Below are 23206 nucleotides of genomic sequence, written 5' to 3'. Positions count from 1 at the left end.
AACAAACAACTTGACTTGTTTCATTGCGGCAACGCGCCCTTATCGAGAAACATTTGGCGATCTCGAGTAAAGTTAGATAACAGTGCACCAGCACTCTTTTTGGCCTATGTTTCCCGAGTTGAACCGTGAAAGTCTCTATAGGTCTGTATTATACTGCCCCCGTGTGGCAAAAGCACAAACACACAACAAAAAGGAGCAACACAATGTCCATGGATGGAAATGATTCCCTTCCTGTTGTGCAAGAATGAACATCTCTTTGGAAAAATAGCTGCTACAGGATGTGGTGGTCCTGAGAGATTTGAATCATTTCAAGGGGGGGGGGGTCTCACTCCTCCCCCAACTCAATATCATGTGTCAGTCATTGATGAGGGACTTATCTAATGAATGGCTACTCTGCAGCCTTGTTTGAAACATTAACTTCTCTTTTTGCTTTGCAAACTAGCTAAAGAGTGCCCCCCCCCCCTCAACTTGAGAGTCATGCACGTCTGACATACGACAACCTTCTAGAAAGGTCGGAAAAGTTGTTAAATATAGCGAGCACATGCCAAGATGGCAACACATGTTATTTAGTTATTTTTCTCTCCAACTGCTCAGGAATATTTAAGTTCAGTTCTTCCTCTGGGTGAGGGGTTGACAGGGCGAGGTTGAAATACGATGAGTGTTCTAAAAGTGAAACTGACCCCCCCACACACACATCCAGAGGGTATAAAAGATCCTGGGCCGCCTGAGGAGAGCCCTTCCCCATCTCGGAGACGACCAAGCGCAAGCATGGCACCGGCAGGGACAAAGAAGGTACAAGATGATCTCTTGGTCTGATTTTTACAAAAGTACTTACCTTGTGAGTTACCTCTGATGTCCTCCAGGGCATCCTGGAGAGGCTGAACGCCGGCGAGGTGGTCATCGGCGACGGCGGCTTCGTCTTCGCCTTGGAGAAGCGAGGCTACGTCAAGGCGGGGCCGTGGACGCCCGAGGCTGCCTCCGAGCACCCTGAAGCGGGTATCGTACATGTCATTCGATTCATGAGAAAACGTTTTGGTTTTCGTACTAGTAGCTTACTAGTACACGGACCAATCAAGTGAGTCGAATATCATTGTGATGTTTTGCTTTGCTTTCAGTGCGGCAGCTGCACAGGGAGTTCCTCAGGGCGGGCTCCAACGTCATGCAGACGTTCACCTTCTACGCCAGCGATGACAAGCTGGTGAACAGGGGCCACACCCAGCGTTTCACCGTGAGTGCCCATTCCGATGCATCATCCTCGCCCTGCACGCTCCACAACAACCGGAAATGAAATAGTTGAACCTCATCAGGACAGTCAGCTCAACTGACCCGAATGGCTCGTCTTACCGCCATCGTTCTGTTTATATCTGCAGCTGCTTCGCATTGTGTAAGACGAAGCCGCTCTTCTCTTGGTCACCTGCAGGGGCAGCAAATCAACGAGGCGGCGTGCGACCTGGCGAGGCAGGTGGCCGACGAGGGCGACGCCCTGGTGGCGGGAGGCGTGTCCCAGACGCCCGCGTACCTCAGCTGCAAGAGCCAGGATGAGGTCAAGGCCATCTTCAAGAAGCAGATGGACGTCTTTGTGAGCAAGAATGTCGACTTCTTGATCGCTGAGGTACTGGAAAGGACGGACGGCGGGTGTGGCCCACGAATGCCTCGCCTCAATTCATCCGTAATCTTTGCAGTACTTTGAGCACGTGGAGGAGGCGGAGTGGGCGGTGCAGGTCCTGAAAGGCACCGGTAAACCGGTGGCAGCCACGATGTGCATCGGACCCGAGGGGGACCTGAACGGAGTCAGCCCGGGAGAGTGCGCCGTCCGCCTCGTCAAAGCCGGTACGTTACGCCCGGAAAAAGCCGACCCGTCTTTTCAAGCCTCACGTTTCCCTCCTCGGCCGCAGGCGCCGACATCGTGGGCGTCAACTGCCACTTTGACCCGGCCACCTGCGTGCGCACGGTTGCCATGATGAAGGCGGGCGTGGAGAAAGCCGGCCTGAAGGCGCACTACATGAGCCAGCCGCTGGCCTACCACACGCCTGACTGCAACAAACAGGGTTTCATCGATCTGCCCGAGTTCCCCTTCAGTACGTTCCACCTCACCTAATTATATTTGTTGACAATTAAGAACACAATGCCGGGTTCTACTTGACCAAACTGTTCCCGGCCAGGTCTGGAGCCGAGGATCCTGACCCGCTGGGACATGCAGAAGTACGCTCGGGAAGCGTACGCCGCCGGAATCCGCTACATCGGCGGCTGTTGCGGTTTCGAGCCCTACCACGTGCGCGCCTTGGCCGAGGAGCTGGCGCCCGAGAGGGGCTTCCTGCCGGCGGGTTCCGACAAGCACGGCCTGTGGGGCAGCGGCCTGGAGATGCACACCAAGCCCTGGTGCAGAGCCAGGTAGCGTATTGCGCCCACGGACATGTCACAGTTGAATTCAAAGCCATCGTCGCCCACCTTCACGTTTTTGCTTCAGGGCCCGCCGAGACTACTGGGAGAAGCTGAAGCCGGCGTCCGGTCGTCCACTGTGCCCCTCTATGTCCATGCCAGACAGCTGGGGGGTCACCAAAGGTCACGCGGACCTCATGCAGCAGAAGGAAGCCACCACCAAGGAGCAGCTCCAAGATCTGTTCAGCAAAGCCGACAAAGGCCAGTGAGAACATGTCATGAGTGCAAATGTCATTTTTACAGCAAAAATAAATATTTACAAAAGGTTCTTTTTCTACTCTTCTGATTTCTTTGTCTTAGTGGACATTTGTAAAGTGCAATTTTGAAAAAAGGTGCATAATACAGTACAGCTGAAGTTAGAGATCTTGATGTATCCTAAAATACCAACCGACAATCCATCCTTCAGAAGAAACAAGAAAAAATGATTTTTAAAAATAATTTTATTTAATCTAGAAACAATAAATATACAGACATTACCATCATGTCATCATGCAAACCTAGAACAGCACAATCTTCTAACCCCCCCACACACACACATTTCGATTGTCAGTGTTCCGAACATCTTTCACACCTTGAAATAAACAAGATTTCAACAAAAAACAAATTGAAAACCATTCAAGATGTTAGTAATTACATTCCGATTAAAGTGAAATTTCAAGACTCGATGGCTTTTTTGTAAGTAGTGTATAAGGCAAGTGCGCTCACATTTAGCTAGTCATTTGTCGGTGTGGTAAAATTGATGTCAATAACCATGATAATGATCATCATAATGATGATGAGAATGACGGTGGGCCATCCTGAGTGGAAGTGAGGTAAATGCGCACACGCGAGACGCCTAAAGTGCAAGATGGCGTGACAGCTGTGTTTTAATTTTCTGTTTTCACCGACTTGGAGGTTGTGCCATTAGGTTGAGTGGAAAGCGCTTAGTTACTGCTGCAGTTGCTGTGAAATGCGTGCCATAAATAAAGTTGCATTGCATGAAGTGGGAAAAAAGAAGATAAAAAAGGAAATCCACTATTATGTAACTAAATGTCGTTCTTTTTATAATGTTAATCCAATTGTGGCTTTGCTCTTTTATTTTTTTTAAATGGAAAAAACGAGCAAAATGAGAGCAGGCTTTGTGATGGACTAAAACGCAAATGGAATGCTATTCACAGGAAGGCCAGTAGGGGGCAGTGGCGATTCACTTTACATTCGGTTTGGATGTTAGCGATTTCTTCGTTTAGCAGTCTTAGGGACAGCAAAAGACAAGGGGAAAAAAAAGAAGCAATTGTTTCCTTCCAGTGTGGCCCTAATACTCTCATGAGCTCTTTTTTTTCCTTTCTTTTTTTAAAGGAGGTGAGGCAGGATGTAAGAAAATTGAAAGAAGAGGGGTGCTGAGAGAGCAAAACCTTCAGGTGGTCTGATGCCGCCGCTCAGATGTGCTCCTTGAAGGCTCCTCGGGCCGCATTGGAGGTGGCGTTAGCGGCGGCTGCCTGCACCGTCTTATTGGACATGACGCCGGTGGCCAGCTCCTGTTGGGCCTTCTGGAAGCTGGCGCCGGTGGTGCGGTACAAACTGTGCACCTGGCGGAGGAAAAAAAAAAAGGCGTGAAAACAGCGGGAGGGCATCGAAGGGCGGCGACATACCTTCTTGAACATGATGAGAGACATGACGGCCAGCGAGGTGAACAGCGCCGCCACCATGATCATCAAAACGCCCGCGGCCACGTTGGTGTTCAGGCACATCAGGGCCGAGATCCAGCCGCTGAGGACGGAACGAACGTGTTCTTATTTTTATTTTTTTTAAATCGGTATTAGTGTACTTGAATGTTTCCTACCAGGCTCCCCATCCGGCGATGCCGACGCTCTGCAGCACGTAGACGCCCAGCTGGCATATGTACACGAAGAAGAACAGGAAGAAGCGGAAGGAGCTGTCACTCCTACCAGACAAGAAAAAAGACGTCGATGACGCAAAAGCGGGAGCAGGACGTCAACGTGCTCGGCCGGGAACTCACTTGAAGGCCCCGTAGACGGGCCGGTACCAGCACACGAAGGAGCACGGTGTGAAGAGCAGGAACCACAGGATGGCCAGACCGAAGTCCACGCCGCGACCCGCGTCCACGCTGAACCAAGCCAGAGCGCCGACCAGGTTGGCAAGCAGCGTCCCCGTGTGGACTGGAGGTGAAGTGCACACATCACGTTTAAGCGCTACTCTGCAGCGTCATGTGACCACAGCGTGTGAGCGAGCACACCACGAGGCAAGAAACTCACACATCCAGAGGTAGTACATGAGCTTGACCGTCTTCTGGTACTCTACGGGAATGTCCACCGTAATGTCGTGATAGAAACACGGCCCCACCGGGAACTTCTCCGGGAGCGGGGGCCAGTTGTTTCTCCTGCCTGGGGGGTGTTGAAGATTTTTTCTTACCAGGACCTATTAAAATAGTTTTGTCGATGGTGACGCACCTCCAGAAACGTTGAGCGACTGCATCTCTCTCTCTCGCCGGTCCAGCTCGGCCGCTTTCCTTTCCAGCTCTTCTTGCCTCTTCAGCAGCTCGCTGGCGCCCCCTGTTGACTCCTGCGCGCCAGCGACGTTTGTGGCCTTGTTAACAAGTGGGGGATCGTGGCGGGAGGAGAAAGAGGCTACCTGCGCCTGAGGTTGCGAGTAAACCGGAGGCTCCTCGGTGGGCTTCATGACGGCGGGCTGCGTCGAGACGCCAGGCGCCACCGAGAGGGGCTTGCTCGTCATCGTCGTCTAGACGAGAAGCAGACGTTCAGAATGAAAATGACGCCGTCCATCCAATCTGACCAAGAGACACTAGCGTAGTAAAATACTGACTAGTTTGGAGTCTGTGAAGGGGTTGTACTCTTCTAATCCCGCAGCCATCGCTGTCGACGTCTGTCTTGCCAGTGTCACGGAAGGGTCCTGAAACAAATGGCAAGAATCCATTAGGCATAAAAAAACTCCAAATTGGCAGCAATATGCACGACAACACAGCAAATGGAGTCAAGCAGGCCAAAAAGTACCTTGCTCGCCAGCCTTAAGCTCAACGCGCATGCCAACGTCCTGCTAGCTTAGCATCAGCCTTGCACACGCGCTCGCTTAATTCAAAGTGAGACGATGATCGCCGTCCTCCTGACCACATCCCCGCGATTGCCCTCCCACACACAAACTCGCTCCGGCTTGTCACCAGACCGCCATCGTAAATAATTCACGCGGAGCCTGGCGTGAAACATGAATACGGCACAACATGCCAAACACCACTGTTTGCATGGAAAGTGATGATTATTTGGATTATGATTACTTTTTTTTTTTTGGAAGGGAACTACATTTTTATAAAGAGTGCTCAAAAAAATGGATGGATCAGAAAAATCTAACTTCCTTCGAGATAAATCTCCGGAGAAACACTGCTTTCTAGAAAACACAATATTTGGTAGGGGACGTTTACAATAGTTTTTTTTTTTTACACAACCTTTTCTAGAATCAGACTCCAAAAATTCACATTGGAGTCAAACTAGGGAAGGGTTGTTCCGATTTGCAGGGAAAGTAGGCCGAGCGGGGGTGCGTGGTCGTGTCGCCTGCGGGTGGGGGGCCGTCATTTTCACATATGCTTCCTTCCGTGAGCCCTCGGGCGCTAGCGTGCATGCCAAAAACATGTTGGACCTGCAGGGTTCTATTTGAATAATTCACAATTTTGCATAAAATATGGACTCAATTTTAGTCGAATAATAGGATCAATACTAACAGCGGTTGACTTATTGTTACACTTGCAAACAATCCACACAGAAAGGCTGAAGAAAAACTTTTGTTGTGACCCAGCAGTTAGGTTAGATGGATGAATCTCGAAGTTCCGACTGTCTTTAAGGCCGTGAAGGTGACTGAATGATTGAATGTTTGGTGGAAGGCAGGTGTTTTTTTTCAACCGGCAATACTCAATTAAACAGCAATATAATATTTATGGCTTAATTTTTTTGATGGCTTCAAGATACTAAAGTAAACTACAAAATGTTCCAGAAATGAAAGCATCTAAAAAAACACAGGCAGTCACGGATTAGTAATGCATTCTTTTCAGAGTTCAAGCAATTTGGTCGATTTTGTAGATCTAAAAAAAGATACCAGTTTCTGTTGTTCATTTATTTTGAACCAAAATCTCATGTTGTCGGCATGATGAAGATAGACGGAAGAAATTTTTAAACAGCCGTACGTGTAAATTTACATTTCATTGTCGTTATATTATAAAACCGGCTGTCAACATGTAAATAGTGATAATGTGGCTAAGCTAAGGTAGCCAGCCAATCTTACCTGAAACGGATTGCTGAGCTCTTGTTCCGTGAACGGGTTACTGTCGTGTTCCGACATGACTGTAGCGCCTTCACGGACGTGACTCTCGTTGAAATGTGAGTCTTTTATGTCTAAAAGATTAAAATTATTCGTGAAAAGGGTCCGGAAAGCTGACAGTCACGTCTAATGTTGACCGTATCCTCAGAGATTCTCTATTGAGAAGAGATGAACACACGTAAATGCGGAAGCGGTGAAACTTACGTCCAGTTTTTCTATTGTTCAACGGTAAAAGTGCATTTCTAAGATGTTAAACAATATTAAAAAAAAGTTACGTTAAAATAGTGTCATAAAAACACATTTTGCTAGATGACAAATGAGGCTAAACAGCAAATTTATGAAACGCACTTGGCTCGAGTCGTGTCACGTGTTTGCATGCGTCCGTATAATGTAGCGCATTCAGAGATGCTTTCTGGGGAGAGATGAATTTACAATGTAACCAATGCGGAAGTACAAAACTTTTGTTTCAATTTCAATTTAAAAAATGTTGTGTTTTTGCAAATGGCTTTAGTAGAGTTAACTGATAATATTCTGTTTAATATGATTTTATATTAATATTTTATATATTATAAAAGAACGGACAAGCGCTTAGGTTTGTGCAATTTAGCAGTTTATTTAGGCAGTTGTGGATAGGAACAATTCCGACACTGTCCATTCAAATAAACACAGGTCACTCTTGGAAAGTAGGGTCCCTTTACACAAAGCAGTTCAGACGAATTCCACTCCGAACAGTGACATTTCCCCAAACATTCACCTTTCAATATACATACATACGGAAAACAAATACACACCCGAAATGAAACCCTTCCCCAAACTTGATGATTCTGATTTTCCATAAACTTATTTCAACATAACAAAGTTAACTTGGTGTTCAGTCGGGATGAAATGTAACATTTTTTCTTCTTCGTCAGTAATCACTGATACTGCTTCATAGAAACATTGTGTCAAAAAAAAAAAAATCTCCAACCACCATCAAGGATCAGAGGTCCGCAGTAGTTTGGCAAAAAGAATTCGAAACAAGTGCTATTGTTGTTTTTCTCATGTGTGACTTATCACTGGGAATATAAATGGATCAATAATTCAAAACAACAGTACTGATGATGATGATCATAAGGCAGCGGCGGGGAACTTTTTGTCCTATTTTATTCCTCCAAAATTTCTGGGGAAAAAAAATCCTCCCAAAATGTATTATTAATTAAACACATGATGTGTCAAATGTTTTAGGGTCGTTTGAAGTTATTGTAGGTTCCCCGCTTCGGCCATATAAGGCAACCCGACAGCAGACGATAAAAGATTTCCATAACGAGTGACACATTCATAAGCTTGTCATGCTTTTGCAGTCGATTGTAATTAAGTAAACACACGGGGGGATTTGCTTATAACATTTTTAGCAAAACTGCACAAACAGAAAATCAATACAACACAATTCCAAATGATTTACATCATAACAAAACTAGCAAAGTATAACAAATGTCATTTTAATAGTTGACAATGGGGGGTGGGGGGTCCTATGAAGTCTCAGAATTTGGACTCATAACTAGCTTGGGGGTTTCCAAACTGATTTCAATGTTAAGATTGTCAAGTCAAAAAATTGTAAGCTAATGTTTTTACTGATCATCAAGGAGGCACACGATTTCTTGGCAACATTGATGTCAATTCACACACTAGCCTCTGGTGTTTGTTGGTTAGCAAGAGTTGATACACACGAATTGAATAAGTTGTGATTTACGATTGACAAGTGATGCCGATTGGAAAAAGTAAAGCAGGGAGAAAAAAAAATTCCAGCAACAGATCTCGAAAAAACAAAAAATTTATCTTCGCTTGGGTTGGATTTACACAGCGTGGTTCAAGTGACACAATTGTCGCTTTAGTGTTATGAGCAGGTCGCTAAAGAGATTAAGCCAGAGACTGGAGGTGTTGTGAATTTTGCTTTCAGGATATGTGTCACTGTGAAATTGATTATCGGTGTGAAGCCGGAATTAGCCACTTGTGCCTGCAGTGTAAATCCAAAAACATGTCCCAACACGAATTCATCTGCAATTAATTGAAATCATGTCCACAAATGTTTACAATGGCCAATAAATGCCACGGGATGGCGTCAAAGCACTTCTTAGCCGCAGCCTGATTGACCCTCCTTCCTTCAAAATCAACTTCAGCATCAAAGCACTATTTGGACATGGCGGAATGAAGCATCTTCCCTCAACAACATGGCGTCAAAGCACTACTTTGACTTTAAGCTCCTCACTTCACTTAACGTAGCTTCTTCGCATTAAGATGCCATGCGATGGCGTCAACGCACCACTTTTAGATTAGATGACAAGGCGACAGTTGCGAAAATAAAACCGCATCATTCGGGGGGGCACTTTAATACCGATCGATGAACTTCGTCCACACAAAGCGGATTGGGGGGGGTCATTGCACTTCCTAACAGCTCGATGAAACCCCCCCCAACAAAAAAATGAGAGCAGCAGGAATGAAAAGGTGTGCAAAGATGCTTCTTTCTTCTCCCGCACAGGAAAAAAAAAAAAGTTGATCTTATTTTTTTTTTGCACTGGAAGCTGGCTGACTGGACAGTACAGCAAATTCAGTGTAATCACTCCAGAAGATGTTAACATATTGATCCAAAAAATGCTCTCGGCGTCTCCCTGCCACCCTGGGCCGAGCTGCCGTTGGACTGCATGCTTATTGCTAACAAGACACTCGGAGAGCAAACAAGGCTATAGCGATCGACGTAGGTGTGTAGGTGTGTATGTGTGTGTGTGTGTGCCTGCGTGTATAGCGAGCTATCGTGCGAGCAGTTTGATGAGGTTAGCGCACATCTCAAAGAACTCGATGGTGTGGCTGCCCGGGCGAGGCACAGACAGGACGTCGGCGCCCCCCGTCGAGTCGATGGATGAGGTGAGCGAAGATGCCAGCGAGGCGTCGGCGGCCGTCTTGGCCTGCGAGGCGGCGCTGGTCGATGGGGGGGAGTCGGCGCTGTCCGCCTCGCTCTTGATGGTGGTGCGGTAGTTGCCGACCGATCCCGAGCGGAGAGGCGTCGCCGTGCCGGATTTGGTCTCCAGCATGTCATCTGGAAAAGAAAAAAAAATATTTAAAAAAACATAAAATAATGAGCAACATGGACGACTGAGCTTCATGAGCGTCGGACGCACCGTCTATACTTCGGAAGTCAAGGAGGTAGGTCCGGCTGTCCACTTGGTACAGTTGAAGGCTCATCTTGGTCTGCATGCCCGTCACCGGGTTTTTCCTCTTCACACGCAAATAATAAGGATTCACAACCTGAAAGGTAAAACGAAAAATGAACAATTAAGTCACACGTCCAGTCAGCAGCAATTGAGCCCAACTCCATAAAAAGCAAATGTGTAAATCTCCGGCTCACCTTCCACTCGTAGTCAAGCTGCTTCATGGCGCGGCACACTTCGGTCATGATATCGTTGGGTCTGCTCTGGCTGCGGATGCCCAGGTGCCACTTGGCCCGCCGCACGCCCTGGTGCTTGGACTTTTGCGGATTCAGCTCGTCCAACGTGTGGCGGGGCCGCGGCGGCGTCTCCGCCACCAGGAAGGGCACGCGCTCCGGGTGGGGCTTGACGCTGGCCGCCACAGAGGTGCCGGACGAGCTCAGGTGCTGGTCGTCCAGGAAGGAGTCGGGCGGGCTGGAGGCCAGGTAGAAGTCCTTGGCCTCGTTCATGATGCGGCGGTTGTCGATGATGAGGTGGTAGGCCACGGCCAGCGGGTCCTGGTGGTTGCGGCTGTAGATGCAGGCCAGGACCTCCTCCTCTGTGCACTCGAACTTGTCGCACACTTCCTTTAGGGCCTCGTCGTCGATCATGCTGTTGCTGTACGACGGGTCCTCGGGGAACAAGTACTTGGGGAGGTCCTGCTTGAACCAGTCATCCTCTCTGCGAGGGGAAACAAGTACTTCTCATGCATCACGTCACAAATACTTTACATGCAGCACCGCCGGTGTCCAGAGGGTGGCGGTAATTCTCCAAAACTATATGATAACCGCCAAACGAATGCAGATGGGAAAAAAAAACCAACAAAGGCGTGATGTTCCTCACCTGATCTCTTTGATGGTGGCTCTCTTCATGGGGTCCACCTGCAGCATGTGCTTGAGGAGGCCGGTGACGGCGGGGTTGAGGTACGGCGGCGTGAAGAAGATGCCATCGCAGATCTTCTTGAAGAGCGTGGGCACGTGGTCGTCGTCGAACGGCAGCGTGCCGCACAGCAGGGCGTAGAGGATCACCCCGCTGCTCCAGATGTCCACCTCGGGCCCGGCGTACAATCTGACAGCAGAGGCGAGCATGGGAAATATGAAATCGTGTCACGAGTATTGACAGGTGCTGCTGGAGGACGTTCAGAACCTTCCAGAGATCACTTCAGGGGCAGCATAGTTGGGGGAACCGCAACTCGTCCGCAAGAATTCTCCATCTGACATCATGTTGGACAAACCTGGACGCAAAGATTTTGATGTGGATTCACGTCATTGATTTCATGAGCTTTATGCCAGAATTGCATCTGCCGAAGTGGGAGGATATGAGCAGAATCTGCTGACTCCTTGACATTAACCAATCAGATCTCGCCTTGGCGTATGACGGCGACAGGCTTACCAAAATCGGCTATCTTTGCATTCATGTGCGCGTCCAGCAGCACATTTTCCGGCTTGAGGTCCCGATGCACCACCATGTGCCGGTGGCAATAATCCACGGCTGAGATGATCTGCTGGAACAGTCGGCGACTCTCCTTCTCGTCCAACTACCGGAAGAATAAAGGTGCAAATTGAGCCTTGCGAGGTGAGGAGCACAAAGCGACGGCCTTTCGGTGAAAAGTGTAAGGCTGGCAGTGACGCCACGTTCTTCTCGCCTGGCCGCTTGCAAAATTGCTCTTCATGATGACATAAGCAACTAAAGAATTTCACACACTGTGCATCCCGAGTTCGTGTTTCAACCAGTCTTTTGGTGTGTGCACCATGGCCACCAGGGGGCAGTATAAAACAAACAGCCAATACATGAAGAGTTTCACAAACAAGTTAAAAAGCTGCAGTAACTTTTTTTGCTTTGGGTAAACAATATGATCTACTTGTGATTATAATTTGATTAGCCCATCAATGGAATTTTGCACAGCATGTTAGCATGTTGTTCAAAAGTGATGTGGTTTGATCCAATTATTTTTATGTTGCCCCATCCAAAATGGCCACCCCAAAAAGAGGAGAAGCAGTGGACTACCTTTCCATTCTTGAGAATGTAGTCAAAGAGCTCCCCTCCCGAGACATACTCCATCACCATGAAGATATCCGTCGGGGTGCTGATCACCTGATACCTGTTTAGTACAAAATATGAATTAGGCCAGCAGTGCACGGCCAGCGGAAACAAAGTTAGGAATGTTAAAAAGAGCTTTCAAGGGCCACTTTATCTCGTGCCACCACTGACCCCTGTATGGGTTAAATTTAGCAATTTTACATGACACCTAATTGTGAGGGGATAAACGCGGCTCAGACGGATATCATCCCAAATGGATGGCCTGTGGAAGCCTCCGTTCGAGGCTGGGAATAGCTCAGTGGGTGGCAATGATGTGGCGGCTTGTGTGTGTGGGGGGGGATTAGGAGACTCGCCCGTGGATTGTAATCTAGGACTCACAGTTTAATGATGTGGGGATGCCTGAAAAGCTTGAGGTTCTGGATTTCCCGGCGGATCTTGCCCACCACGTCCAAACTGCGAATCTTCTGCCGGTTCAGGATCTTCACTGCTACTTGGTGCTTGGTCAGCTCGTGTTGGCCCACTGCGAGAAGATACAAAGAAAACGATGACCACCAACATTTTGCCCATTGTATTAGTTTCTTGTACACTAAAGAGGATTTTAATCAGGGACTTAAAAACTAGAATGGCAGGTAAAAACTTTGCCTGTAAAGTTTTTATGATTCTATAACAGTGCTTACCAACCTTTATTGAGCCAGGGTGAATATTTTACAACAGGAAAACCTCAAGGCACACCGCCCAAATAAAATGTCACAAAAACTACTGGATAGGGGTGGGCAGTATAAATGGGGTAAGAGATCTAAATTTGAACAAAGTTAGTTGCATGGCGCTTGTTTGGTTTGTAGCGATGAGTTTTTTTTTTTTTAATTATCTGCATATTGGGGTGGAAAGGTGACCAGAACTGGCAAGAGTGACACTGATATTTTTTTTATGTAACAAATTTTGGATGAAGTTGCAACTTAATAGCTGCACTGCTTGTTGAGTAACTGCTAAGGGTACAAAAAGAAACAAAGACTTCAAAAACAATAATGGCAGTGGGCTTAATTAAACTCAGGTCACGTCGCTTGTTTCTCACCAAATGACAAAAGTTCACAGTGCCACCCCCCTCTCCGCCCCTCCCGTCACCAATCCACGAGTGTCGCTTCAAAATAATTTACCTACAGATTTAAATACCTAGCTTGACAGTCTTTTAAATTGAAGCCAAAGAACATGCCCGGCGGCGTTTAGCGTATGGCGGCACGATTTCTTCAATTCAAAAAACAAAAAAAACATATCTTGAATTGCTTCACTTCCCGGTGGCTACCTTGACAAGCGACTTGTGGCTCCCTACGGCTAACCACCAACTCTACTGCCCTCAACAAAACGAGCTGGTGCTAACCGGCGGTGTGTGGCGACGTTAAGTCGCCGCAAACAAGTTGAGCAAACAGGCTGCATGAGGAGACAACAAGTGCGAAGCCTTGCCCGGGTTGACAAGTTAGCTTTGCGAATTAGCCGCGATGCTAAAAAGCTTCGCCGGCCACCATCTTTCAGTTGAAGTAAGTGAGGGGAGGGAAAAGGAGGGGGGGTTCCTGTCTCGCTGCTTCTTACCTTTAACCTTCCCAAACGTGCCCACTCCGAGCGTGTCGCCGAGGATGTAGTGTCCGATTTTGACTCTGCCCTCGTGTTTGAGTTTCTCCGTCGCCATCTTCCCGCAGTGTCCTCGCTAGCCAAGCAGCAAGCGACGGGCACGGATGGACTGCGAGCTCCGACTCCGAGCTCTAAGAGAGCCTCCGCGCCGCACGTAGTGGGAGGGGCCGACGCAGACGACGTTGCCTCAGCTTGCCTGACGTAGTCAAACGTAAATGACGTAGCGTGATACCTTCAAGTCACCCTCGGAAACGTGAAGTTTATTTAATGCCCCGCTGATTAATTCCTTTGACAATCAATTGTTATTTTCAAGCATGTACGTGTTATTTGGTACGTCACCACAAAATAAAATCAACTTCTAAACACCAATAACGCTGTCCTACCTCGTCTGTACAAAAAGTTTAAGGTTAGGGAGCACACTCGCGTCCTTATCTCCTGTTTACACTCAACGGGCACTTCCTGCTAATCAGAAGACAACGATCTCCTGTTTACACAATTCGCCATCAAGGTCAACCAGAAAGAGACGTTGCTCTCCAAACTATGCTCATATAATTGGCAATCTTTGTGAAGAATACAGTGGTGAATTCATCATAAAGCCGAAAGATTTGTCAGACTGACAGCTTCAAGGGCCCCCCATCAACTCCTTTTTACGTTGCGTTTACGTACTTGTATCACCCTTTTATTGTCTTCCTAATTCAGCATACATCCTCGCTCAGTGCATGAATAAAAGTGATCAGTAGGTGGCAGCAGATTGCTTAAAGACATGAATCAAAGCAATTGAATGGGGTGTTATAAAGTGACTGGCATGTTTTGACAGTCTAAGTGAGCTGGAAAATGGAAACCAAATCAAGTCCTTGTGCTTAAGTACTTTCAGCTCCTCTAATTCCCTCTTTTTATTTAAAAGCAGTAAACACAGTATCATAAGACTGTTTTAATTCCTTTGGTGCCTGCAAAAAAAACAAAAAACAAAGGGGAAAAACAATGTGCATTTTTTTTTAATAAACAACGCTAAAAAAAAGCCTGCACGCTGTGAAACATACACCAGCTTAAGGTCAAACAAAAACACATGAAATGGGCCTTCAAATATGACACAATCACAGTTAGACAGTGCGAGTGGAGATTGAGAGGCACAAATCACAACACTCACACACACAGGACAACAAAAGTGAAATTGAGTGGTACATCCAAGGCCCTTACGCTTGAAAAATTGGAAAAATAAGACTTTAAAAAAAAATAGCATCAGCGTACTCTAATGGACCTCATTTCGAGAAGATGCTCTGGCTCAATTTCAGGCTAAATATACCCTCCCAAATATTTACTAGTCATGTAGAGCGCTACGTTAGCTTCTCGTGTTAGCAGCCGACTTGGTAGCTGCCATATTTTTGCCAAATATTCTTCATTTGAATCATATCCTGCCCAAATATCGGATCCTCATTTTGTTAAACTGATCTCAAACCTTTGAGGTACCACTGCAAAAAGTTCGAACATTGACAAGAGACTCGTTGTGCCAAAAAGAAGTCGGTGGGCAACTTTGACAATGACACAGTGTTAAAAGGAGGACGACGATCAATCACTCAAAGTACAACGTAACAAATGCGACAAACGTGAAGAGCGATTTCACGGATTTGTGGAGTTCTCATTTACTGCTTGGACCGCGCATTTGCACGAGCTCCCTGTTGGTTCCGCACCGAGGCACTTGGAAAGAACATGATTGTGCTGCTGTTATTGTCGCGTGGTACGTTTGCACCCGTAAATCGGCAGTCCCCCTGCATGCGCGCTTGACCTCAAAACACGACGCAAGCGCGAGTCAAAAGTCCAAAAGGCGGACCCGACAAAACGAGTTACTGATTCCAGATCAGCGTGCCGGCTCCGTAGGCAGTGGGGCCCGTTAATCTCTCAAAACGCCGACCGAGGTGGGCGCGGCGAGAATCCTTGCGAGGCTGCCACGGAAGTGGGATGAAGAAAGCTGCTTGTGCTGCTTCGAAAAATAAAAGCGTCTTCCCTTAATACGCAACACTCAACGACTTAAAAAAACAACTCGACGAGACACGTCCACTACTGATGCTACAATGTACCGAAAGGATAATATTCACAGTCAAACATGGTATACCGACAAGCTCTAACGCAAGACAGACACCTTTCCACGCGGCGCCCGTCACTAAAATCGCCTCCTTCGTCCATCAGTGGTCCACCTGGGTAAGAAGATGGGAAAGACGCCCGTGAAGGCAGGAAAGGGAGGAGGAGGGGGGATTGGATGAGTGGTGGGCAAGCTTAAGGCAGGCTGGAGATGTCCCGCTTCGGAGGCGGGCCGTCCGGCTTGCAGGACGGCGCCCCGTTGGCTTTGTCTTCGAAGATCAGGACTCTGCGGAAAGGAGGAGATGAAAAAGGGTCAGAAACAAAATGGCCGTCCTGGGTGGCGTTTATGTGCAACATTTTTGTCTGAGCGCCGGGGGGGGGGGCAAGCGTCAAAGGGATGATTGTACGCACTGAAAAGATTTGCAGACAGCTATTTTGAGCCGACATCTTTAATTTCCTTTTTGGGCAAACTGGCATGCGGGCTCCAGTAAGCCCCCCGAGAAAAGTCAAGCAGATGTTGAAAGAGCGGCTGATGCTCATTTTGTTCTCCACTGCTGGCATTTTTTTTTTTTATAGATTTTCAATGTTCTCCATTTATCGCGATGAGCCGCCCCGAGTACAAATTAGGAGCTTAATGGACGTTAATTCTCCATTAAGTGTTTTGTCTTCTGCTAAGCGCTTTGGAAAAGCATTCCTCCTATCACACTTGCCCTGCGAGCTCAGGAGCTGCATTTTTCGCCTTTGCAGCTGCCAGCGTTTGATTAGGAATTTAGTCAATGGTGTGGAATGTTATCAATACGTTCTGCTCCAGGCCTCCCCGAAGGTTCTTTTCAGTTGCTGGGCTGCTGACAGAGTCATGGTTACATTCCTCAAGAAGTTCTTCTGTGGCGGTGAGACACAGTGACATTGACTCACAGCACAGTTGGCTTGTTCTTGAGTTTTTAAACATGCTTGAAATATGTCAAAGCTTTGTGGACAATAAAATCAGGTCAGGTCAGGGCCAACTAAATGCCAGTGGAGTCCCCCCCGGCGTACAGCCAGGGCCCCTGGCAATATCTGCCAATCTGTTTCCTTTGGGTGTGCCCACCAATCGGCGACATCGGAGCCATCCCCGGAATATGAATAGAGCACGGATGCAAACCGTCGACGCTGATCGAGAGTGAATAAGAAAACAACTTCACTGGTTTATTCACTGATGACATCTGTGTGGAGTTGGGTGATGTATTTTTGTATTTAAAAATAAAAAGGGATGGAGGGCAAAAGGAGGAAAAGTTGTGCATTTTTTCCTCGGTTGGCGCATTTAAGGATAAGGAGATTTGCCGACTAAACAGTGCAGCCGGCTTAGTCCCGCAGAGCTGACATGCATCTCGCCCCCGAAGCCGGCTGCTTTAAAAGAGATCAGCGGCGATAACCCGATTCAAAATAGCGGCAAACGTCACCCCCGTGCCTTGCAAAAAAATATATTTTAATTACTCCCATGCCATGGGACAACAATGACCCCTAAGGTTCAAAACTTGTGTGCATTTATCGGTGACTCACCAATAATCACCTCCCTAACTAATCACATGATCACACGGCTAAGAATAACGCCGGGCGGGTTTTGTCGCTGTGGAGATTAACGGTGACATCAGCGTTCATCTCCGCGGCCGCATGACACAATTGGCTGACGCAGATGGTTACGAGATGCCCGTGCGGGGGGGAACTCACAGTTTGAGCACGGCCGAGCGTTTGCCCAGCATCATCTTGACAAAGTCCCTGTAGTCGATGGTGTTGCTGCTGCCGCCGCCCGTCACCTCCATGATCATCTTCTTCAGCTCCAAGTGCGTCTTGGGAACGCCGAGCTTCTCCATCATCCGCTTGAGGCCCATCAGATCTGAGAGGCGTGACAAATCCATCCGTTATTTTTGTTTCTTTTAAAACGGCCGTGCAAATGTTTCAGCCTCTCGGCGATAAACTTTTGAGCCAACATTTTTTTTCCGACAATGACACAAGGTTTGTCATTGTCCCCCGGCTGTTGACTTTGCACGTTGAGTCAACATTCCGGTTACTCACCGATCTCGCCTTGGTCGTTCAGGTCAAATTCGGCGTATTTATCTGAGGAACAAGCACAAGAAGAGATAAGAGAGAGAGAAAAGAAAAAAAAAACTTCAAGCAGCTGATGCCGACAGGCGGCTTTTGTCTCAAGGCGCAGCTGACCTGAGGCCGACATTTGTTTTCCTTTTGCACAGAATCATACTCCAATAATTTCCAAACAAAACGTCGAGTCAGATTTATGCGGCACACTTAAGTGACAGGAACAAGAGTGTTTTTACATCTGCTGCTTTGAAAAGGCTGCTTCTCTCCTAAAATATCGCCGCCGTTTTTCCTCTAGTCAGATTACACGTTCTGCCGCACAATGGCAGCTGTGTGTGTGTGTGTGTGTGAGACGGAACTGTGTTAACTGTGTGAACCCGTGGGGAGCGGGACGGGACAATGATCAGCCTGTTCCCAAACTTGGGGGAGTAGGCCTCCTCGCATAACACACACGCACACACACACAGCTGAGTGGGACACAGCCTGTTGATCATCTGCAGCCGCAGAAAACAAGCCGACCCGAGTCTGCGGCCTCTTTAGAGTCCATATTCAGCCAGACGCTAACGTGCTGCTTTCAAGGACATCTGGAATTTAGGGACACATGGACATTCTCAACATACCGATACACAATATTGCGTAATATGGCATCATCTCTGTCAGCAACGAGTGCTGCTTTGTTGTCTGTCATCTTGGTGCCAAGGAAATATTTAAAAGTGAGTTGATGAGATTCATTTTAGGCAAAGGCTTCGTTTTGTCCTCGTGTGGGATCTATTGGCCTTTTTTGTTTAAGAAGGGGAGGGGTCAGTTAGTCGGATTTTTGTTTGATGGTGTTTACCCAATCTAAAATATGTGCCTTGGCTCAACAGAAGGTGGGGAACATTGCCTTAGCAGATTTGCGATTTGAAATTCTCAGCATGAATATTAGTGCACGCCGCACAGCGACAAAAGAAAGAACGAGTTTTGGTCTCCACAGTTCAGTCCTCAGGGAGTCTTCTGTTGTGGCTTCTCGAAGCAGCTTGACGTCATGCTGAAATGCGCCGCCGACGAGGAATATCTACCCTCGTGTGCGTTTAAACTCTGTTTATATCTCACAATGAGGTCGTTGTAACAATGCTTTTTGTGTTTGCCGGCGGGCGGGAGTAAAGTTCTGCACTGCATGATAACACCGGGCTGCGATAATAAAAAAAAAAAAAATAAAAAAAAAAGAAGAAACATTCTTCTGCATTCCATTGCGGGCCGTACTTGGCCTCGCCAAACCTCAACGCAGCCTATTCCCACACGGGGAAGTGTGTTTGTGTGAAGACATTTAAAAAACAATTGAGGCAGTAACACAACTGCATTCCGATATGTTTCATCGACGTTGTGCTTCGAGAGTATTGCGCCGGAGAGTAGAAACGTGGCTGTCGAAACACTGACTGCTTACTTTTGAAACCTTCCAGCTTTTCGGCGAGGTCCTCTTCATCCCTGTACTTTTGGTCCTCCAGGAATTCCTGATCAGAGGTGGAAAAACACAGGGATTAAGACAATTCTTGCTGTCAAAAAGGCTTAAAAACACGATGACTCGCACGACGGGGGCGCTCGTCCTGGTTGATTCGTTACGACTGAGCGAGTTTATAAAAGTAGGGCACCTCGTCAGTGCGTGAAGGAAAAAAAAAATGCCAGGAGGGCTCCACGCTAATGAAATGATAATGAAGCAATTCGCCATGCGGAGTCACATTCTCGTCTGACCTCCAAAAGTCTGCCGCGTTTCAAATGAAGCGTGATGAAGATCAAGAGCAGTCTGCTTCCAGCGTAGCGTCCTCATACAAATTGGAATTTTGGAACATACCAGTACTGACGCCACATCTGGTTGCTACCAGAACTACAGGATAGGGGCTGGATATTTGCCCTTGTAGAATTTTAGAATGTCATGAGCGGTGCTAAAATTGTTTCTTCGATGTTCTTGATAAGCATTTCAAGGTTGTATGAGTAGGCCGAGGGGGAAATGACTGGGCAGAGTCACACTGAATTGTCTTACTAGTGAGGACAAAGAGCTTACCACCAATAGCTTTTCATAGACGCCTGCTCCAGGAAGAATATAAATCAGCAGATATTTAGCTCATAACGCTAATCTTGGGGGAAACCCCCCTGCTCCAATGACATAAAAAAAGACTGCAGTGATGTGCAGGAATGTCCCAACAGGCCTCATGAATTGCCTTTTCGTGTTCTCACAAAGGAGGGGCCAACATTTAATGGGCATATAATACATGCAAAAGAAGAGCTTCATATCAGCGCCAGACAAAGAACCTCATTGATAGTCGATCGAATAGCGCACATGCACGCGCACACCTGTCCCCCCCCCCCACCCACAAGACAGGTGTAACATCGGTAGTGGAAAGCAAACCGAAGATTAAATAAAGCACAATGAGGTCAGACATTTTGAGATGACGTCCCCGAGCATCGTCACACTGTCAAGTGCACGCGCGTACTTCCCAAAGTCGATACGTTGGCCGCCAAATAAATAAATAAATAAATAAACAAAAAGGGACGGTTGGACATCATTTACCTGATTCACCTCCTCCAGTTTTTGCCTTTGTTGCTCCTTTAACAGCCCGAAGGCTTTCCCTCCTAAATGAAAGAAAAAGACAGTGAAAATGGACGTCACCTAGCTTAAACAATCCAATGTAATTACTTGAATTGAAGCGCGTCACCAAAAAATAAAACCGTACACAAAATTCGGTTTTACCTTGTAAGTTTTTACTCGCAGGCATCCCAGCCGTTTTTGTTTGCGTGTTATAATCCAGTTTACGGGTAAATGTAGAGCCAGGAAGGCCACCGCAAGCGTGCGGGTGATGCTCCAACCTCGCTCGGTCAAAGGCTGCGTGTGTTTCCCACCCACTCCGTCTGAAGCGACCGGTGTTGTGCTCGATTTGGTTCCCCCGTGAGATTTTGTTCCCCCTGCCGCGGGAGCGCGCACAGCTTGTTTGGAAAGCGAAAAACCGATGCCGTACGGCGTCGTACGGCGTCAGCACTATGTTGTTTTCAATAAAAACATGAAGAACTCACGTTTGCGTCAGTCAATTTTAATTTTTATAAGGGATTATTGTCATTTGATGTCTTTAAATTCATCCGCGTTCTGCCATTGAAGCGGGGTGCATTCAAAGACCAGTCGTAAAGACGGAACACTCACTCACTTCACCAAAAAGCAAGGATATAATTACGTGAGCTCTTTGCATAAACCTCGATGCAAAGAAACTCCTCCTTTTGGGTACCGTTACATGCTACAAGGAGTATATATTACAAAGGAGACTTTATTCTTAATTGTAATCATCATTCATCCATCCATTTTATTACTCAGGTATTTTCAAAGCAAATTAATATTGTTGCATTTATTAATTTGCTTTAAAATGACAGCGCAATATAATTAAAAGCTGACACTCTAGCAATGTCAAACGTGTTAGTTTAAGAAAAAGCCAAGATTGTGATCAAATCTTTCATAACGACAATGATTTGAGTGAATTGATTTGAATGAATAATTGAGAAGACATTTCAGTTCTGAAGGCTCCTTTTGTCCCAAGCAAAGTGAAAGTTGGTGGGATAAAAATTGTAACAGGAACGCTATAAAAAATGTCAAGCCGTGAATATTTGTGCCCCCCTCCCATTTTGAGAACGGTGAGTCCTGGACATCGACTGGCTTTTTTTCTGTCTTCCTGGGGGTCTGCTCAGGTAGTGTGGCAAATTTGAACAAGTTCCCTCATTCCTGGCCCAAGTTACAGGGGGGGAACAAATCCTCACGGGGCACCCGTGAGGATTTGTTCCCCCCCCTTATTTTGAGAACGGTGAGTCCTAGACTCCAGCTGTTTTTTTTCTGTCTTCCTGGGGGTCTGCTCAGGTAGTGTGGCAAATTTGAACAGGTTCCCTCATTCCTGGCCCAAGTTACAGGGGGGGGAACAAATCCTCACGGGTGCCCCGTGAGGATATGTTCCCCCCCCTTATTTTGAGAACGGTGAGTCCTAGACTCCAGCTGTTTTTTTCCTGTCTTCCTGGGGGTCTGCTCAGGTAGTGTGGCAAATTTGAACAGGTTCCCTCATTCCTGGCCCAAGTTACAGGGGGGGAACAAATCCTCACGGGTGCCCCGTGAGGATATGTTCCCCCCCCTTATTTTGAGAACGGTGAGTCCTAGACTCCAGCTGTTTTTTTTCTGTCTTCCTGGGGGTCTGCTCAGGTAGTGTGGCAAATTTGAACAGGTTCCCTCATTCCTGGCCCAAGTTACAGGGGGGGAACAAATCCTCACGGGGCACCCGTGAGGATTTGTTCCCCCCCCTTATTTTGAGAACGGTGAGTCCTAGACTCCAGCTGTTTTTTTTCTGTCTTCCTGGGGGTCTGCTCAGGTAGTGTGGCAAATTTGAACAGGTTCCCTCATTCCTAGCCCAAGTTACAGGGGGGGAACATATCCTCACGGGTGCCCGGTGAGGATATGTCCCCGCCCCCCCTCATTTTGAGAACGGTGAGTCCGAGACTCCAACTGTTTTTTTCTGATGATTTGTGCAGTGATACTGTTATTAATGCACTTTATCAATGTCTTTGGCCTTATTTTGGTCAAACAACTTTGTTTCGTTATCATATAACATACATAAAAAATAATGACTTTAAACTTTATTAAAAAACATTATCTATTTGTTTATTTATTTATTTAACATCCAATATTGTAAAGTTATCAGTGCACAAATCATTTATTTACATTTACACCGTTTTAAATGGGGGGGGGAACATATTCTCACAGGGCACCCGTGAGGATATGTTTCCCTCCCTGTAACTTGGGCTACAGACTCAAGGTCTGTCTGTATTAGTACTGTTTATTGAATTATATCTTGCAAAATTATCAATGAAGTTAAGACGTTGAATATCTTAATATTGTTGTCGGGCCAATTAGTGGCCCAACAACGTTATTAAGAGATTATAACTGGCATAACTCAATTGGCATTAATTTTGTTCTTTACACATTTTATTGAAATTATTGAAGTTGTCAAAGTTGTTTGACCCAAATAAGGCCAAAGACGTTGATAAAGTGCATTAATAACAGTATCACTGCACAAATCATTAGAAAAAAAACAGCTGAGGATATGTTCCCCCCCTGTAACTTGGGCTAGGAATGAGGGAACCTGTTCAGATTTGCCACACTACCTGAGCAGACCCCCAGGAAGACAGAAAAAAATCAGCTGGAGTCTAGGACTCACCGTTCTCAAAATAAGGGGGGGGAACATATCCTCACGGGGCACCCGTGAGGATTTGTTCCCCCCCTGTAACTTGGGCCAGGAATGAGGGAACCTGTTCAGATTTGCCACACTACCTGAGCAGACCCCCAGGAAGACAGAAAAAAATCAGCTGGAGTCTAGGACTCACCGTTCTCAAAATAAGGGGGGGGAACATATCCTCAC

The 23206-nt window shown here is 46.9% G+C and overlaps 4 protein-coding genes across 4 annotated transcripts; 1 reads left to right on the top strand and 3 right to left on the bottom strand.

Moving 5' to 3' along the window:
* The first annotated feature begins 700 nt into the window (after nucleotides 1–700).
* bhmt (betaine--homocysteine S-methyltransferase) lies at nucleotides 701–2707 on the top strand. Its single transcript, XM_088391929.1, has 8 exons — nucleotides 701–792; nucleotides 864–996; nucleotides 1116–1228; nucleotides 1421–1612; nucleotides 1683–1830; nucleotides 1896–2078; nucleotides 2163–2391; nucleotides 2468–2707. Exons 1-8 carry the CDS (start codon nucleotides 769–771, stop codon nucleotides 2646–2648), a joined length of 1203 nt encoding a protein of 400 aa, XP_088248055.1. The 5' UTR covers nucleotides 701–768; the 3' UTR covers nucleotides 2649–2707.
* Nucleotides 2708–2861: 154 nt separating this feature from the next.
* On the bottom strand, nucleotides 2862–6928 carry LOC148389396 (secretory carrier-associated membrane protein 1-like). The gene is made up of 9 exons (XM_088392618.1): nucleotides 6724–6928; nucleotides 5260–5346; nucleotides 5068–5175; nucleotides 4887–4998; nucleotides 4692–4820; nucleotides 4436–4595; nucleotides 4259–4360; nucleotides 4068–4185; nucleotides 2862–4004 (listed from the first exon to the last, which is right to left on the bottom strand). The coding sequence occupies exons 1-9, from the start codon at nucleotides 6778–6780 to the stop codon at nucleotides 3855–3857; spliced, it is 1023 nt and encodes a 340-aa protein (XP_088248744.1). The 5' UTR covers nucleotides 6781–6928; the 3' UTR covers nucleotides 2862–3854.
* Nucleotides 6929–7347: 419 nt separating this feature from the next.
* prkaa1 (protein kinase, AMP-activated, alpha 1 catalytic subunit) lies at nucleotides 7348–14166 on the bottom strand. Its single transcript, XM_088392454.1, has 10 exons — nucleotides 14024–14166; nucleotides 13602–13836; nucleotides 12396–12537; nucleotides 11985–12078; nucleotides 11370–11514; nucleotides 11124–11211; nucleotides 10821–11045; nucleotides 10139–10658; nucleotides 9912–10038; nucleotides 7348–9829 (listed from the first exon to the last, which is right to left on the bottom strand). Exons 2-10 carry the CDS (start codon nucleotides 13696–13698, stop codon nucleotides 9543–9545), a joined length of 1725 nt encoding a protein of 574 aa, XP_088248580.1. The 5' UTR covers nucleotides 13699–13836; nucleotides 14024–14166; the 3' UTR covers nucleotides 7348–9542.
* Nucleotides 14167–14556: 390 nt separating this feature from the next.
* Nucleotides 14557–20695, bottom strand: aif1l (allograft inflammatory factor 1 like). Its single transcript, XM_088392459.1, has 6 exons — nucleotides 20515–20695; nucleotides 20335–20396; nucleotides 19213–19279; nucleotides 17769–17810; nucleotides 17424–17589; nucleotides 14557–16002 (listed from the first exon to the last, which is right to left on the bottom strand). The coding sequence occupies exons 1-6, from the start codon at nucleotides 20537–20539 to the stop codon at nucleotides 15912–15914; spliced, it is 453 nt and encodes a 150-aa protein (XP_088248585.1). The 5' UTR covers nucleotides 20540–20695; the 3' UTR covers nucleotides 14557–15911.
* Between the last annotated feature and the right edge of the window lie 2511 nt (nucleotides 20696–23206).

This window comes from Syngnathus floridae, chromosome 12, assembly GCF_059516105.1.
Source record: "Syngnathus floridae isolate MCC-2025c chromosome 12, RoL_Sflo_1.0, whole genome shotgun sequence".
Classification (NCBI taxonomy): domain Eukaryota; kingdom Metazoa; phylum Chordata; class Actinopteri; order Syngnathiformes; family Syngnathidae; genus Syngnathus; species Syngnathus floridae.
Note: the sequence above shows the minus strand (reverse complement) of the source record. Positions and strands in the feature narration are given on the sequence as shown.

What these genes read in the sequence shown, in the direction of transcription:
- LOC148389396 (XM_088392618.1), bottom strand. Translation starts at nt 6,780, where the DNA reads ATGTCGGAACACGACAGTAACCCGTTCACGGAACAAGAGCTCAGCAAT. An exon ending in GTCGCTCAACGTTTCTGGAG is followed by an intron (nt 4,821 to 4,886) that starts GTGCGTCACCAT and finishes AACACCCCCCAG; the next exon opens with GCAGGAGAAACAACTGGCCC. An exon ending in ATCGCCGGATGGGGAGCCTG is followed by an intron (nt 4,186 to 4,258) that starts GTAGGAAACATT and finishes TTCCGTCCTCAG; the next exon opens with CGGCTGGATCTCGGCCCTGA.
- bhmt (XM_088391929.1), top strand. Translation starts at nt 769, where the DNA reads ATGGCACCGGCAGGGACAAAGAAG. An exon ending in CGTCCGCCTCGTCAAAGCCG is followed by an intron (nt 1,831 to 1,895) that starts GTACGTTACGCC and finishes CCTCGGCCGCAG; the next exon opens with GCGCCGACATCGTGGGCGTC. An exon ending in AAGCCCTGGTGCAGAGCCAG is followed by an intron (nt 2,392 to 2,467) that starts GTAGCGTATTGC and finishes TTTTTGCTTCAG; the next exon opens with GGCCCGCCGAGACTACTGGG.
- prkaa1 (XM_088392454.1), bottom strand. Translation starts at nt 13,698, where the DNA reads ATGGCGACGGAGAAACTCAAACACGAGGGCAGAGTCAAAATCGGACAC. An exon ending in GCCACCATCAAAGAGATCAG is followed by an intron (nt 10,659 to 10,820) that starts GTGAGGAACATC and finishes TTCCCCTCGCAG; the next exon opens with AGAGGATGACTGGTTCAAGC. An exon ending in TGACTTCCGAAGTATAGACG is followed by an intron (nt 9,830 to 9,911) that starts GTGCGTCCGACG and finishes TTTCTTTTCCAG; the next exon opens with ATGACATGCTGGAGACCAAA.
- aif1l (XM_088392459.1), bottom strand. Translation starts at nt 20,539, where the DNA reads ATGCCTGCGAGTAAAAACTTACAAG. An exon ending in TGCGAGTAAAAACTTACAAG is followed by an intron (nt 20,397 to 20,514) that starts GTAAAACCGAAT and finishes TCTTTCATTTAG; the next exon opens with GAGGGAAAGCCTTCGGGCTG. An exon ending in AACTGGAGGAGGTGAATCAG is followed by an intron (nt 19,280 to 20,334) that starts GTAAATGATGTC and finishes ACCTCTGATCAG; the next exon opens with GAATTCCTGGAGGACCAAAA.